Source organism: Camarhynchus parvulus, chromosome 20 (assembly GCF_901933205.1).
Source record: "Camarhynchus parvulus chromosome 20, STF_HiC, whole genome shotgun sequence".
NCBI classification, from domain to species: domain Eukaryota; kingdom Metazoa; phylum Chordata; class Aves; order Passeriformes; family Thraupidae; genus Camarhynchus; species Camarhynchus parvulus.
Genome location: NC_044590.1, coordinates 333,021 through 348,422, shown reverse-complemented (window position 1 = coordinate 348,422; position 15,402 = coordinate 333,021). Strand labels below are relative to the sequence as shown.

The following is a 15,402-nucleotide window of genomic DNA, read 5'->3' as shown; positions in this document are numbered from 1 at the left end:
GGCGAGCGGGGCCGGGGACTGCGGGGCCGGGCCGGAGCCCCGGGACGGGGGCGAGCGGGGCCCGATCCGAGCGCCTGCACTGTCAAGGGAACGGGCCTGGCCCCGCGGCGGAACAGCGACGAGGACGGAGCGTGCGGTATAAAACACGAACCGGAACCCCCCAACCCTGCAGAGAAGCTCGAGTGGCGCCGAAGCCTCTGAGCCGCTTAAGGAAGCACCTGAACAAAAATGGAACACTTCGTAAAACTTTATTGATTTATCACTTGATTAAAGCATGGAATATTATAACTATTGTACATTGTATTTTCATGTAGAAAACTTTACATAGTTTTTCATATTATATAATTTTGGTATTCTCCCAGAACTCTATACATCCATTCGCAAGGAATAGTCTTTAAATTATTGATAGTAAATGCACTTAATACAGAGATATTAAAACTCAGGCATTTTAAATATGTGAAAACATACGTTTTAAACAAAGGTGCTGAACAAACTGAAGTCACAGATTAAAGGGAGATGCACTTTTGACAGAGTTACTATTTTTAATCTTTTTCCTGAATATTAAGACTGAGCTAAAACCTGAGGGGGTGTTGGTTGTAGTAGTGGACATTGGTTTAGATTGTTCTGTTTGCAGTTTAGAATGTGAGGTACCAGACATGGATAACAAACTGCTGTAAAAACAACTTTTTCCTGGACAGTAGGACACAACAGAGGCAACATGAAGGGAGGTTTTAATCACCACAAAAGGGAGGGTTTAGGGTTTTCCTTGTTAGCATCCTCTCCTCCTCCCTTCCCTCGGGAGGCCTGAAATGACTCATAACACCAAAGCAATGGAGTCTGCAGGATTTCTGCCATTACAGGTGGGTGAGCTGCACATCCCTCTGTTGCTCAGCCTGTCTGAGGGGTGACTGCTCTGCCACCTTGTACTGCACAGTCCTGCTCTCCGAAGAGCCAGCTGTGAGGGCTGAGCTGTGCTGGCATGGAGGTGGGTTTGGCCCTTCCTGACTCTCTGAGGAAAACCCACGAGTGCTGTGGAAGAAGCTGAGCACCCCCTGATTATTTGATTATTGCTGTGCTGGGGACAGGGCCTGCAGGAACGGGACAGGGTTGGACTCTGACAATGCAGTTGCATCCCAGGCCCCTTTCTCCTTCATGCTCTGCAGACCCTGGGATGGTTGGATATCACATATCCAACTTCAGCAGTTTGTAACTGGTATAAATACAACAAAAGCTTTTCTTAAAGAGAACAGTCTCAGACCAAAGGCTGAAAAGAAGCATGGATTAAATATCCTTATCCTACGTGCAGACAGAAACTACAAATGCTGCCCCTTACACTAAAGAAAGCCCATGAAGCAACTGTGAAGTCATTTAAGACCTCAAAATTGAGACTTTTTTCAAGACACGACTGTAGGGCTTTCAAACCTGTGACACATGCAGCTGGGCCAGGTGTGTCTGACGGGACATGAGGGAACACATTCCATGAGGCAGTGACACATTCCAAATCTGAAAAATAATGGTTCAAATATTTTCCTTAGGACTACCTACAACCAGAAGAAAAGGAATAGCATATTATTACAGATTTAAATAGAATTAAAATAAATACTTCATTTTCTGCAGTACCCAATGCAGTGACATTCCCAGGGAACGAGCAGCTACACGAGATGCAACACAAAAGGATATTTCAAATGCAGCAAGTTAAATACCAGCATTGCTTATTTTTCAGTCTTCTCCTATTTTCATATATAGCCATTCACTCCCTTCTACTAAACAGCAGTGTACAGATTTAACCTAGTGGACATTTAAAAGTCAAAGAACCACAACTACCATTCTTCTTTGGTTAAAAATAAAAAGTGAAAATAAATTGTGAACGCTTTGTCACTACTACTGGCTGTAAAACCTTTCCCAAACAATGCTTACACAGGACAAACTGATGTATTAAGGAGGGAGCACCATAAAAACCCTCTGGAAAAAAGATCACAAAAAACAAACCAAACAAAAAACAACAACCATAACAAACAAACAAACAAAAAAACCCCTCCAAAGACAGCACATTCCCAGCAGCTCAGAGCAGCATATCCAAAGACAACCTCACCTGAGTCCATCCTACCAGGAAACTCAACTCAAAAAACAAAGTAATATTATACACTTAGTTCCACCCAAGTAGGTAGGTTGTTGTTGCTGTTTGTTGGTTTGTTTTTTTCTTTCAATACTGTTAATATTTTGAGTTTGCTGCTCTGGATAGCACAGCAGTTAATACTACTTTGCATTATTTTAGGAAGTGCAACTTCTCATCCTGCCATACTTTCCTGGCTTAGAACTAAGTTTTGAAACTTGAAATTTAAAATTATTTCAAAGGTCAAGACAGCATCCTGTCATAGAAACATTGTTACAGAAACGTGATGCATTTCAAGGAAAGAAAATTCTCTTGGGCAAACAAAGCTGTGGTGTCATGTCACATTTTGCTTCACAGAAAGCCTTCAAAGCACAGAATTGTGTTGTTACCTTAGAGCACGTGAATGAACTTGTTTAATTTTGCTAGAGCAGTTTTCTGGAAATTCAGGGTTTTTAGATGCCACTAGGAACTAAGAGTTGAGAACAAAACTCATTTGCACAAAATGACAAATCAGAACTTGCAGATCTGTAGTAAAAGGAGGCAAAGTTGTGTTAAGGATTGGACTTTTTGCTAATCAATCACCATTACTGCTAAATTATATTCAAGGGTCAAAAAGGTAGGTTTATTTCTTCTGAGCCTTGTTTTTGATGTTCCTGTGTATGCTCTATGATCTGCCAATATATGAAAGGAAAAGGAATGCCTTTTCATTTTCTTAAATTGCCTTTAACAGAAGCCTAATAAGCTAAAGGAGTAGATGCTATTGGTGCTTCTGATGTAAATCTTCCATAAAACTAAAAATAAGTCTCAGAAGATGTAGTACTGATATTAAAAAAAAATTAAGTCATTTGCTAAACAGGAGGAAAACCTTCTCTGAATATCTTCCAGGCTGTTCACTTCAACAGCCCAGTGCCCTGCCTGGCCTGGTCCAGGACACAAAGGAAAACCCAGAGGGATTTCGGGTAGTCACTGGCCACCACAGTCAAGTTTATTATGAACATTTGCCAACACCACAAGTCTACACAAATACAGTCATTAGTTCCAAGGGGCATAATGTCTGTGGAGATATCCAGCTGATTTATCAGCTCTAGCTGGGATGAAAGACTGAGCAGTGCATAAAAGACTAGAAGAGACATACTGGATCATACAAATGATTAGCATTGAAACAAAGAGACTGCACGCCTACTATATTGACTCTGTAAGCAATAATTTAAACAAAACTGCTGACACTTCTGTAAGATGGACAGAACAGGATTATTTTCCTCGTTCCCAAATGTCATTGTGGTAAGAATAACTTGCTCCTGTGGTGATACACCAGGGTCCCGTTTTTTCCCATCCACTTCAATCCATCTCTGGACACAGCTTTACATACAGGCCGGTGTAACAGCCTCACTGGGAGCTACCAGGAAGGCAGGCTCATGCCAGCTGTGCGTGCCTGCTCGCCCGTGATGCAGATGTTGAACACCAGCCCGATGCGCAGGAAGAACTTGCGCAGCACCGCCCGCAGCTCGGGGATCAGGTCGAACTGCATGATCTCACACAGGTACGGGTAATATGTGGAAGCGTGTGCCCTGAACTGGCCAAGACACAGAAACAGGATGTCATTCTCGACTGCTACAGCAAAATAAAAAATGTTGACACATTCATGGCTACAGCAATTTGTTAAAACACCAGGTCTCACCCAAGCCCTCCCAATGGCCCAAGGGCACCGAGCTCCGTGTTGTTTGCAGCAGCAGCACACACAGGGCATGCTCTGGTGTTACCCCCTAAACAGAGTCAGGGTTTTGTGACTTCTCAGCCAAGAGGTAGTACCAGAGTCTATTTGTAGCAACATGAATATTTGGTTTTCCTCCAAAGGGCCAAGATCGTGAAAATTATTCTTGCCAAGGCGGCCAAGGAAACTGGAATTCCAATTTTACAGGCATGAAATTCACCCTTACCATTCCTGTGCGGCTGTAATACAGCATAAGCCTCTCCCTTACTGCACACTCATTGTGCTTTTATATGAAAAAGCACAATGTTCAGTAATTCTATCCGCATTCCTACACAACTGGGAATTGCACGGATGCAGCCCCATTTCCACAATGCAGAATGCCTGCAGACAGTGGAGCTGCCACTGCTGTATTGCAAGGAGAGCACTCACTGTGAGGAACGGCCCACCTCTAACCTGGATGGAAATAAAGACTGAACTCAGGCTGAAGCAAGAATGAAAAACATACCCAAAAGCAGACATGACTTCCAGCCCCTTCTTACCTTATCATCACTGATTTTTAGTGTTTTTGTTAAAAGCAACAGCAGGAGATTGGTCCAGGCTTCTCTGTGGCTTTCCGAGTTGACAGTAATAAAATACGCCAGGGCTTCACTGCACACACTGCAGAGATGGCACAGTTCACACAAACCATAAAGAAAACCCTTGTAAAGTTTTTGATTACATGATCTGTTTGTCCACTCAGTGTACTTTGTTTTCAAGCAAGATGCACTTCCATGGGAAAGTTTTCAATCACATGCAACAACTTTAACTACACAAATTTCCTTTTTCTGGTACAGGAATTGTTCCAGATGACTGAAATGAAATACTTTTCATGTAACTGAATGGAAATACTTGGTGACAGAGAAGGAAAAGGAAAATTAATCTGCCTGATAAACATTTTGTAATTGAAGTGCTGTCACTTTCAACCTGCAAACATTATTTCCTGACCCTGACATTGGGACAGCTTAGGCAACAGAACCACGAGAGAGCTCTCCCTCCAATCTGGACTGGTTTAAAAAAGATCTGGACGGCTCAGCATCATACATTAAGGAAGAATTATTATTGTATTAATAAATTTTTGGTCCCTGCTGCAGATTGTCAACACAAGGTACAAACTGTACGACTTACTATGGTTATTTTTAGGACACTCTAAAAAAGTTAAAGAAGGACTAAGCAGATTAACATGTCCATAGGTGATGGTAGATCAGAATCCATTGATTAGTACCAAGAGCAAGTTGGGAGATCTCCACATTTGATAAGAAACTAGTACTTTCAACTTTTATGTACCAACTCACCCAAATATCTTTTTATATTAATTTAGAACTACTTTCTACATTTGTTTAAATTCCAGGTGTACAGCAGCTTATACTGCACTCTTTTTCAATTAGCGTATCCTATTATACCTCTATCACTATGTACTGAGCTGGGAAAGCTATTTAGACACCAGCACTTCCACAAAGAAAAGCCTATGTCAGGCAAGAAGGTGCTTCATCTATTATAGGTAGATTGCTTCCTTACTGCTAAGTGAACTCAGAGTGGCCACATGCCCCGGCAGGGCTGTCCCCCCCAGCAGGGCAGGGCTGTCCCCCCAGGCAGGGCAGGGCTGTCCCCCCCAGGCAGGGCAGGGCTGTCCCCCCCAGGCAGGGCAGGGCTGTCCCCCCAGGCAGGGCAGGGCTGTCCTACCTGAGCAGCCGCCGCTGGACCGCGTCCCAGGCCTCCTGCCGGCTCTCATCCATGTACATCCGGAACAGGATCCTCAGGCAGCATGCCAGGCTGCTGGTCTCTTGTTTTAGGAGATTGGGTTTTGATTTACCCTTGAACCCTAGAAATCAGCCCCACACAGGACAAGAGGGATCATCCAAAGCTGGCATTACTAGCCAAAAATAAATTTTATCAATAATATCTGCATTAGTGACCAGTAATGACTTCTTGTCCAAACAGTATTTCCTCCTCCTTGATTTTGATTGAGTTCTGATTTATTTATAAAGATACTTAACTACAGCAGTACCAGCTGTGCAGCTCTACTTTAACCAAAAAAAAGCATATAATTTAGCAAACAGAATTATTCAAGTCACCAGGAAGGAGACAAGCAATAAAAGCATGCAACTGTCCAATAAACTCTAGATTGCAATGGCACATTGCTGTGTCATGATACTTAAAGTTAGAAGTGTAGTTCAGCATTTTTATCAAATAAAAATAAAAACCTCACCTGCTCTCCATAACACAGTTCGTTGCTCATAATTTGAATTAAAGGCTTTTGAAAATGAGTGAGACTCTTGCAGACAATCCAGTAACTTAAAAAGGTGATGTGAAGACATATATTTATACATTCCTTGGTCTTCTGTGTCAATGTGGATAACTGCATCCAATGTGTCTCGCTAAAGAGCAGGGGGAGAGGGACAGAGAGAGAGAGAGCGAGCGAGAGCACATGCTGTAAACTCCAGTAACTCTAATTCCATTTATAGATGCAATGAAGTATTAGTGCAGCACAACACAGCAGGGTGGTCCTGTCAAAGATCAGAGTCGTATTCCTCTTAGTGGAGTACTTAAGAAGAGAGAAGTTATGATCTATCCTAGTTACTGATATGAAAATAAGACTCAAGAGTGAGGGAACAACTCCCTTATTGAAACATTCCAGTCACAGCAATACAGAACAGAACATTTCCTCTTCTCTACAAGCTGACTGAGTAGGTCTGTTAAATTCTAAAAACATCAAAATGAACAACAAAAACAGTGTGGGTTTAAATGCTGCCTAGTGTAGAAATTCCTCAGCTTTGGCTCATGTCAAATTTAATTAAATTGGTCAATATTTTTAGCTAATTTCAATAGGAATTTAACTATACCATCCCCAAAACACTACCTGAATGCCCTAGCCAGAACTTCCAGCTTATAGCTTTATTAACAGTAAAGCCAGAGCTACTGTGCACTACTACCCAGAATCAGAACTTTCAGGGACAGGGACATCTCTGAAGCCAGCAATGAATGAAATCTTGACCATTGACCTTGCTGAAGTTCAACTTCCAGTGCAAATATCCAGAGACTGAGCGGAGCTTCAGCTGTGGCTAAATGAAGACACTCAGTCTAATGAGCAGAAAAGAATGCTTTCCCCAAACAAACAAAAACAATTTTTGATAGTATGTATTCATGATAAAACAACTATAATCTATTACATTGATAATAAAAAGTAAGGTAATAGAATACTACAACAGGCAGAGCACCAGGCAACACTGGAGGCAGATAAAAAAATCACAACTTAAAAGTAGTTTACACACACATTCAGGGTAATGCTAAAAGTCAGGAGCAGACTATTTTGTGAACATGTCAGAGTGTTCCATAGTCTGTACTTTACTGTCACCACAAGGTTACAAGTAAGTCTGATGGTACCTGAGCTGCAGCCATGTGCTCAGCATCTTCCTTCTTGCTTGTTGCTGGATAGAACACTATGTTGTCAATGGTCTGTATCAACTCCAGCTGTACCACACACTTGATCAGGAGGCCAGCAAATAGTTTCTGGTCTAATGAAATGGAGCAACACAAGTTTCAGAAGCAATTAATGATTATTCACTTACAGTAAACTAGCAAAATATGACATTCCCCTTAATAATTTGGTATTTAGTAATGCTGTGAATTATCTTCTAAAGAGAAAATCTCACTGCAAGACATAATCACAAATTGCAAAGACTTATCCCAAGTTTAACTGCCCCAAAACTTTCTGTAGAGAGCTGCAGAAGTGAATTAAGACTGGCTATAAAGGTGCATTGAAAAAGCTTGTATGTTTTCCTTACTTGTGTAAGGCCCACCTTTCCAGCTCTCATCTGTTGGATTTGAATATTGGCTTTGTCCTCTTTCAGAAGCATTTTTATCCATGCTGCTTAAAGACTGGTGATCTAGGTCCAAATCCTAGAAGAGAGTGCAGAGCAATTCCAACAATCTGAAACACTAACTCCCAACCAGCTATCACTTTTCAGAGGACTTCTCTAATCCTAGATTCAAAGGTTTTCTGCATCCATTCTTTACATCATTTTTTACAGTAACACCAAACACAATCTACTATCAATTCCTTGACAACTATATTGACTACAAAAAATTTCAAAAGCTAACCTAACACAAAACCCTTCAAGTCAGTTTATCACCCTGAGTTAACTCTTACCAAGTGTTTTTCAGATGAATCTTCCTCCATTCCTACAGGCTTCCATGTCAGCAAGCTTCAAAGAGTTAAAGAAACAAAACAACAACAAAAAGCATCAAACAAAAATCAAAAAAAACAGAAAAAAGCCAAAAAAAAAAAGGTAAATATTGTTGCTTTAGAATTGGGTATCAATATAAGAATTAAACTTACGAACTTACACATGAGGAATAGTTGTTTTGAAGATTTCTAGCATACAATTGCATGTCTGGCCCCAGACTTCAGGGCTGAATTTCTGTCCATTGAGTATTACCAGGTTTTCTAGGCAGTTTGTACCTGATCGTGCCAACTGCTCATTATCTGTAAAAGAAATGTTCCATATTTATCAACTTCTACAATATCAAGGAAAAATTAAGTATTCCCTATTACTGCTCCATTAAATTTTTTTACCAATACTGTGAAATGCAGAGTCTCTTGGCTCAAACCTTACCTATACAATATGTTACAACAATATGAAGCTGAAGAACCTACTGAATAAAAAAAAGACTTTCAAAATAGCCTTCATGAGATGGAAATACAACTAGGGAAAACAAAAGACAGGGCAGAAGCAGAAGGGAAGCATAGAGTGAGAAAAAGGAAGGAAAAGCAGCAATCGGAAACTTATGATTTACTTCAAGATCGGCCCCCAATATTCCATGGTAGTAAGATGCAGGATTTCATGTGTAAGACTTGGAGCCAGAAAGAAAACATGTTCTTTACAAAGCTGTATTTAGAAGTACTCGTTGGCTGGGAGAAGGGGGAAGAAGCAGGTGCCAGCAAATAATAAAAAAGAAAAAAATCAGAATGCATGCATGTATCTCTATGTGTAAATAAAGGAGGTAATGTATCGCTGCAGTCAAACTACAAAAGTTTGTGGGCAGAAGGTTCAGAAGATTGACCCATTCTCCAAAAGCTTTTGCTGTGTCACAGTAACACCATGAGTCCCTTATGGACACAGTAACAAAAAAGTTGCCTAACTCAATAAAAAGATTGATGCTCAAATATTCAAGATACTGCATCAATCTACTGCAAAACATATTGTCCTAATGGGAACTTTTATTCTTCCAAAATTCAGCTAACCTTCCCCTTAAGTAATGACCATTTAAAACTACATTTATTCAAAAGATACAGGTAAATAAGGTACCTTGTTTTACACACCAGTGTAACTGTGCAAGTATGTCAGGAAGAAGGATCTCGTGCAAAGCTTCATAGAACTGTGTGAACACATCACAGATGGCATAAAGGGCGTGGTTGCATGTCGTGGTCATCCACTCTGATTTCTGGGACAGAAAATGAAAAGTCTTTGGTTTTATGGGGATTCTTGCATGATTACAACACTTGGCTTATACATGGCTGGTCAACAAAAGACACAGCTCTGAGGAGAGGAGAACTCAGAACTAAAACCTCATGACCACAGATGTCTTATCAGAAGCACTCAGCTGGCCACATGAACAATGGTCAGAAAATTGTACATGTTTACAACAGAAGAAGAATATTCTTCTTGAAAATAATCACATGGACACACACACAGGTCACTAGACTGTGGAAAGTTTCATTCATGCCACAGAATTCGAAGGAATACAGAATGTGTTTAGTTAAGTCTGGGGCAGTATGGGGTGGCCATATCCGATGTCAATAGAAACTGCTGACTCAGACATGCAAGTTCTTAAAAAGAGAACTCTAGGGAATGCTTGCTTTTTGGGGTTTTATTTTTGGTTTTACCTCCGTTTGTTGCTCAGGGAGTTTCATATTATCAAAAATCCGAAACACAATTCTAAACAGGTCTTGCCACCAGTGCTTTTCAAAGGTATGCCCGTAACTCTTCATGATTTCAAACATCACTGTTAAGCCTCTATAAACAAACCCAAACAAGCATAGGAACAGATGTTAAAATGTATTCCTGTGATATCTTCACTACATGAATTAAAAGATAAAACGAAAAAAAGAAAAGCATTATTACCTTGTACGAACATCTAGCTTGCAACGATTGATGATACAAGAAAGTTCAAACAAAATAGGAAACCATCCTCTGACCCATACTCTGTCCCCAGGAGCCACATTCATGTCATCACTTGTGTATTCTCTTAATACCTTGAAGATCAGTAGGAAAAAAGATTTAAAGAAAAAATTATCTTAAAAATCTTTATATGTAACAAATTTAGATACTACCAGTGGTACAGAGAAACTTGGAAAGTTAGCTTAGTTCGTACTGTAACACTCAAATTCTGCAAAACAGAAGTATAGCTCTGAGATGTAATTATTTGCAAAAATACTAGAAAATAATATATGGAAATAAATACTTCAATTCATTTTTACTTCAGTCCGGATAAAGGCCTTACAAGTTGCTGAGGTTTGGACTTCTTAGAAAGCTACTTTAACAGTGACAGACAACTGTTATATCAATACTCATAAAAAGGAAATCTAAAATTGGCAGAAACCAGTTCTACAAGTCTTTGGTACACTGAATGCAGTGTGCACTGGGGACATGCAACTGCAATGTAACTCCAGGCTCTCCCTAGCCAGTGATTATTACATTCAGTATTCACACAACAGACTGATGGAGAAGAATACACATTTGTAACCAACTGCACTAGACATAACTAGGGTGACAGAACAGGAAGCACTGCTTTCCAAGTCATCTTAACACCACAAGAAAAAAAAAAAAAACAAACAAAAAAACCCACACAAAACAAAACAAAAAAAACCCAAAGATTATTTAATTTAGTTATTTCCCATTTGGACTTACAAGACTTAACATTACTTAACTAGCCCTAGTTTACTGCTTACATATTACCAAAATTTCTCCTTAATGCAAATAAGCTTTGAATACAAACACTTGCAATTGAAGTTTGAGTATGAAAGCCCTTTCTTAGTAATTGATCTCCATCTAACAGTAGAAGAGAGTATGAAAATGCAGCAGGGGTAAAAATTCAAATATACCTGTGGTCTTTCTGAGACATATTTTGCACAATAGCGAATAAGCCTGATGGCTTCCATGCTGGTATCCGGGAAGGCAACATTACAGGCAAACTCAGAGAGGCATTTTACTGCATCTTGAAATGAGTCAATTGCTGCTGGAAAATGCTGCTGAAAAATATTTGCTGTGAAGAACAAATACACTTTTTAAAAATTACTGATATTAAAATCCATAGATAAACTGCATCAATCTAGACACGTCACCCATGGCATACTGCTATGGATCAGACAAACACAAAAGAGCCAGATCTTCTACATTAAATATGGTTCTTTGCCCTCTTCTGCATTCTTCCCTGTCCCACCTCACTAACCACATTCCTAAGTTCTACAGCAGAATAGCTGTATCTAGTTTGTCCTGTCCATAGCATTCCAGAGACTTAAAGGGTCTGACTCAGCTGCAGAGTTTAAACAGTCTGCAAGGTTGCATGTCTACTTGCCTGGAAATACAAAAGCCTTATTCAGATGAGCCTTTTGAAGCTGACTCACAGCAGCCAGGCTAATTTTGGTGCATGCATCTGTCAAGCATTACTTACTAACTATGTGTGCTGTAGTCTGAAAGGCCAGCTCTACGATATTCCCATCGTGGTCTGATGCTGCTTGATGAAAGACAGCAAAGATATTTTTCCAGCCAGAACGAATGTTACCAGCTTGAGAGTTCACCATCTGAGCAATACAGCGGATCACCATGTCTCGAATAGTCGGAGATCTTAAAAAAAAAAAGAAGAGAAAAGAATGCAAGACTACTTTACACTTGCACAAAGTAACTCCCCCACTTCCCTGTACATGACCATGACCCATACCAAGTGACATCCTTAAGTGGGACTAAAGCTAAAGCAGAAATTGCAGTGCCTCACACCTGTTTTTCTTCATAATATGCTCAAAAGGCCTTAGGAAGTCTTTCTGGAAGCGGAAGTTGGCTAACTCTCCCTTCTCAAGAAATTTCATTGACAGCTGCCTTAATGAGTCTACAGCAAAGATGGCAACATCTTCATTGGGGTTACACCCAACCTAGAAGAAAAGCATATTTTCAAACACTTATCAATTAATGTGTCATTTATATGAGTAACAAATTCGTCACTCAAGTTCCATCTCAGCCCACTAAACACTGCTAGCACATTCTAGTATTCTGATGCTTGGGAAAGAAGGGGTTCTTGTTGAAGGGGAATTTCTCTCATTACATCCATCTAAACAGACCCACGGATTTTGAATGCATCAAGCAGAATTGTAATAGCCAGCTAGGTGCTAAAATTAAAACACAGTACAATGAAATAAATTGAATCTTTGGTTAAAAATCTCATCCTAACATGATTCAATTTCCCAAGGAAAACAACTGTTATTCAAGGATCACTTGTGTACATTTCAGAGGAAAACTAACTTGGCATTTTATCTGAAGAAAAAGACAAATTACAAAAATACCAAATGATATAATGACGAGTATATAATTAAAGATCCTTCCTATAAACATTTATATTTGTACACTTTAGATTTTTAAGTAGGTGCTTCTTTTAGGTGCCTCAAATGGAATTTTTTTCAATATCAGAGTTCAAACCACTAACAACACAGAAAGCTGATTAAAGAAGTCCCACTACTTATGCATATTGTGTAATATTAGTTTAAAGAGTACCTTATTGAAGTGATCTCCAATCACATGCCAAATCCTCGACCACTGCAGCCTGATGCGGTTCATGTTGTAATAGGAGATCTCCACGATCTTCTGCAGGCTGAACATGCGTGGGTGGTGCGGGGACGCCAGCTCGTCCATGGACACAGCACACAGCCACCGCACAAAGTCAACTGCACGGGAGAAGCCTGCAGTGAGCCAGGCTGCTCCTGTGCCAGGGGCCCTGGAACACACCATACGTACCTATGGCATTCCCGTCCAGCCTTGTGGAGCCCGTGAATATCCTACAACAAATACAGGAGTTGGAGTTTCAGCTGCACATCCGCAAGAATCGGTTACAGCTCAGAGCTGCAGCAAAAGGTCAGCACATCTGGATGTACTTCACAGTTCTCCATGCCATGAACTCTGCACCTCTTGTATTCTTGCTCCTTGGCAGCAGTACATGCATCTTTCCTTAGTCTAAGCATCCTCTTTCCTGCACCAAGTCACAGCCTACCATGCTCCTACCCCACTGCAGCAACAGGCACAGGCTCACAAGTTTACCCAGGCCAAATTATACTGGAACACTCATTTGGGTGACAGCATGTTAAATTTCATGGGGACAATAAACAGACAGAAAGCTTTGCTACAAGACTTTACTGGTTATCAGCCACCTTTGATCTTAATATCCTCTAAGAATACAGTTGGCTGTGGCTGTCAAAACAGACAGGAGAAAGACTATGGATGCACTCTTGTCCCTTCTTGCCCTTCAGCTGTAGAGGAGTTCAGACTGCTGATAGTGGTCCATATAGAACACTGATAAAGCGGAGAACATTGCCGAATGTCCTGGACTTTGATGTGGTAAGAGACATGTCCATGGTTAGAATAAACACTGCAAGTCTGAATATATGACTGTGCAGACTTGCACCATTGCACCAGTGGTTACTAAGAACTCCCATTCCAACAAATAGTTTAGGAGAGAAGCATGTCTTTAGACAACATTTCAGAAAGGCAGATGACAAAGATGATGGTTTAGGTAAGAGTGCAGAGGCGACATTGTCAGTACCTGTCTACTGCTACCACCACACTCTGCGAGCTGGTCTCCCCCACAGACTCCTGGATGCTCGCCATGTGCCGTTTGTCAGCCCCACTCCCAACGAGGTTCCCTGCCATAAATTCATTTAAAAAAAGTATTTGCCATTAGGAAATAATGACTTTATATTAACTCCAACATCAAACAAGTAGACAAGGAGAAGTGACTACTGCTTCTAGCTACCATGTAATTTATATGGAGCAGATAGTGCTGTTGCCAGATTATTACACAGCTAAATATCATATTTATTAAATTAAGGTGATATGATATTGTTAATAAAATTGGAACAGATAAAATACTATTTTAAAAGATGAACTCTAAGTCAGCTACAAATAGTTAATGCTGAACACAGTTCTGTATTGATTGTAATCATCATTATAGCATCCACTCCAAAGTTTTTAAAAAAATTAATTTGTTCCCTTAGTGGTTTTACAAAGATTAATGCAACTTGCCTTGTCCCTCTAATTTAAGACAAAAATCTACGATTTGTTTCTTGTACACACTGCAGAAACAACACAAACTGGAACAGAAAGCCCAACATGTAAAGATATGAAACTCCTTTGGAAAACCAACTGAAACATCTATTAATTCCTAAAAATAAATGGCTTTTTTTTTCTATTAATTAATACTTTTAACAAAACCATGAGTTCGTACAGCAAAACAGTTTTGACAACAACATATTCCAACAAATAAATGTGGCGTAGTTATTAAATAGCTTAACCCAATTCTACAGTTACAACAGATTTGGTAATAATAAACACATATTAGAATACACAGTTTCATTAATCCAATACAGCTTCCCCTGGAAGCAAGTAAATATATTCAAGTATGTTATAACACTGAGGATTCTTTAACATCCTTACTCCACTTGTATGTGCAGTTTTGTGAAGTTCGGGATTAATAATCTCACCTAATCCCAGGCTCATAAACTCTTCTCCTGCAGAGGCATAGCTCTTAATGCTGCCTTCCCTCTCACGCCCAGAGCCAGACAAATACCGAGTTTTCACACCAGTTCCTATGAGCTGTGCCAGTTCCAGCTGGCTAATACATTTCAAGATCTGAAACCAAAAGAAATTTAACATTGTGTTTCTGCACACCACCATCTTTTTATTCTTAACATATATTTGTGTTTAATATTTACGATCTTCCTAGGTTCTCCAACCATTCAAACAGCACTGCGTTATAAGAGCTTTGATGGAGCTAAAACATTACTAATAAAACTGAAAATTAAGTTGATTGCATTCAATACTATCAGCCACCATGAATCATTCCAATACAAGAATAAAATAAACAGTGCTCCAAAATCTAACTTGGATCTCTAACTACTAAAGGATACCTTTTCATTATTTTTACACCATCAACTTTCAAGACTATAAAAAAACTGGAGCTGATCTTCTAGAGACTACATTGTCCTAGAGATGAAAAGACTGAAACATTGCAGCTATCACAACTTGAGTGACAACATTCCAACCTAGAGAGTTTAAATGCCAAAGCTGTGCTTGCCTCCTTCTTCCTCTCCCACAGCCACATCCGCTGGCTAGCACAAGCACTCAGGAGAATGTGCTGTGAGCCAGGTCTGAGGCATCTGTCAGCTCTAGTACATTTTGGCTCATATCATGTAGTCCAAGACTAGAGCCAGAGAACATAATGCAGCAGAAATGCTCCTTTTACCAACAGCACAGACTTAGAGCTGATAAAATTGCTCTTG

General features: G+C 40.0%; 1 protein-coding gene across 3 annotated transcripts in view; it reads right to left on the bottom strand.

The window, feature by feature from the left end:
- Positions 1-236: 236 nt before the first annotated feature.
- Positions 237-15,402, bottom strand: part of ARFGEF2 (ADP ribosylation factor guanine nucleotide exchange factor 2) — a 33,843-nt gene continuing 18,677 nt past the window's right edge. For 2 of the 3 annotated variants that reach the window (XM_030963277.1, XM_030963278.1), the window contains exons 22-39: positions 14,605-14,752; positions 13,668-13,767; positions 12,866-12,906; positions 12,626-12,795; positions 11,858-12,009; positions 11,535-11,707; positions 10,966-11,126; positions 9,986-10,116; positions 9,748-9,877; positions 9,170-9,305; positions 8,208-8,346; positions 8,011-8,065; positions 7,646-7,760; positions 7,245-7,375; positions 6,070-6,238; positions 5,544-5,682; positions 4,364-4,481; positions 237-3,686 (exon numbers count right to left, since the gene is read on the bottom strand). In XM_030963277.1, coding sequence (XP_030819137.1) covers positions 3,510-3,686; positions 4,364-4,481; positions 5,544-5,682; positions 6,070-6,238; positions 7,245-7,375; positions 7,646-7,760; positions 8,011-8,065; positions 8,208-8,346; positions 9,170-9,305; positions 9,748-9,877; positions 9,986-10,116; positions 10,966-11,126; positions 11,535-11,707; positions 11,858-12,009; positions 12,626-12,795; positions 12,866-12,906; positions 13,668-13,767; positions 14,605-14,752 — 2,385 coding nt within the window. In that variant the 3' untranslated portion in view covers positions 237-3,509. The remainder of the gene's footprint in view (positions 3,687-4,363; positions 4,482-5,543; positions 5,683-6,069; positions 6,239-7,244; positions 7,376-7,645; positions 7,761-8,010; positions 8,066-8,207; positions 8,347-9,169; positions 9,306-9,747; positions 9,878-9,985; positions 10,117-10,965; positions 11,127-11,534; positions 11,708-11,857; positions 12,010-12,625; positions 12,796-12,865; positions 12,907-13,667; positions 13,768-14,604; positions 14,753-15,402) is intronic. The other variant, XM_030963279.1, reaches the window with a different exon arrangement.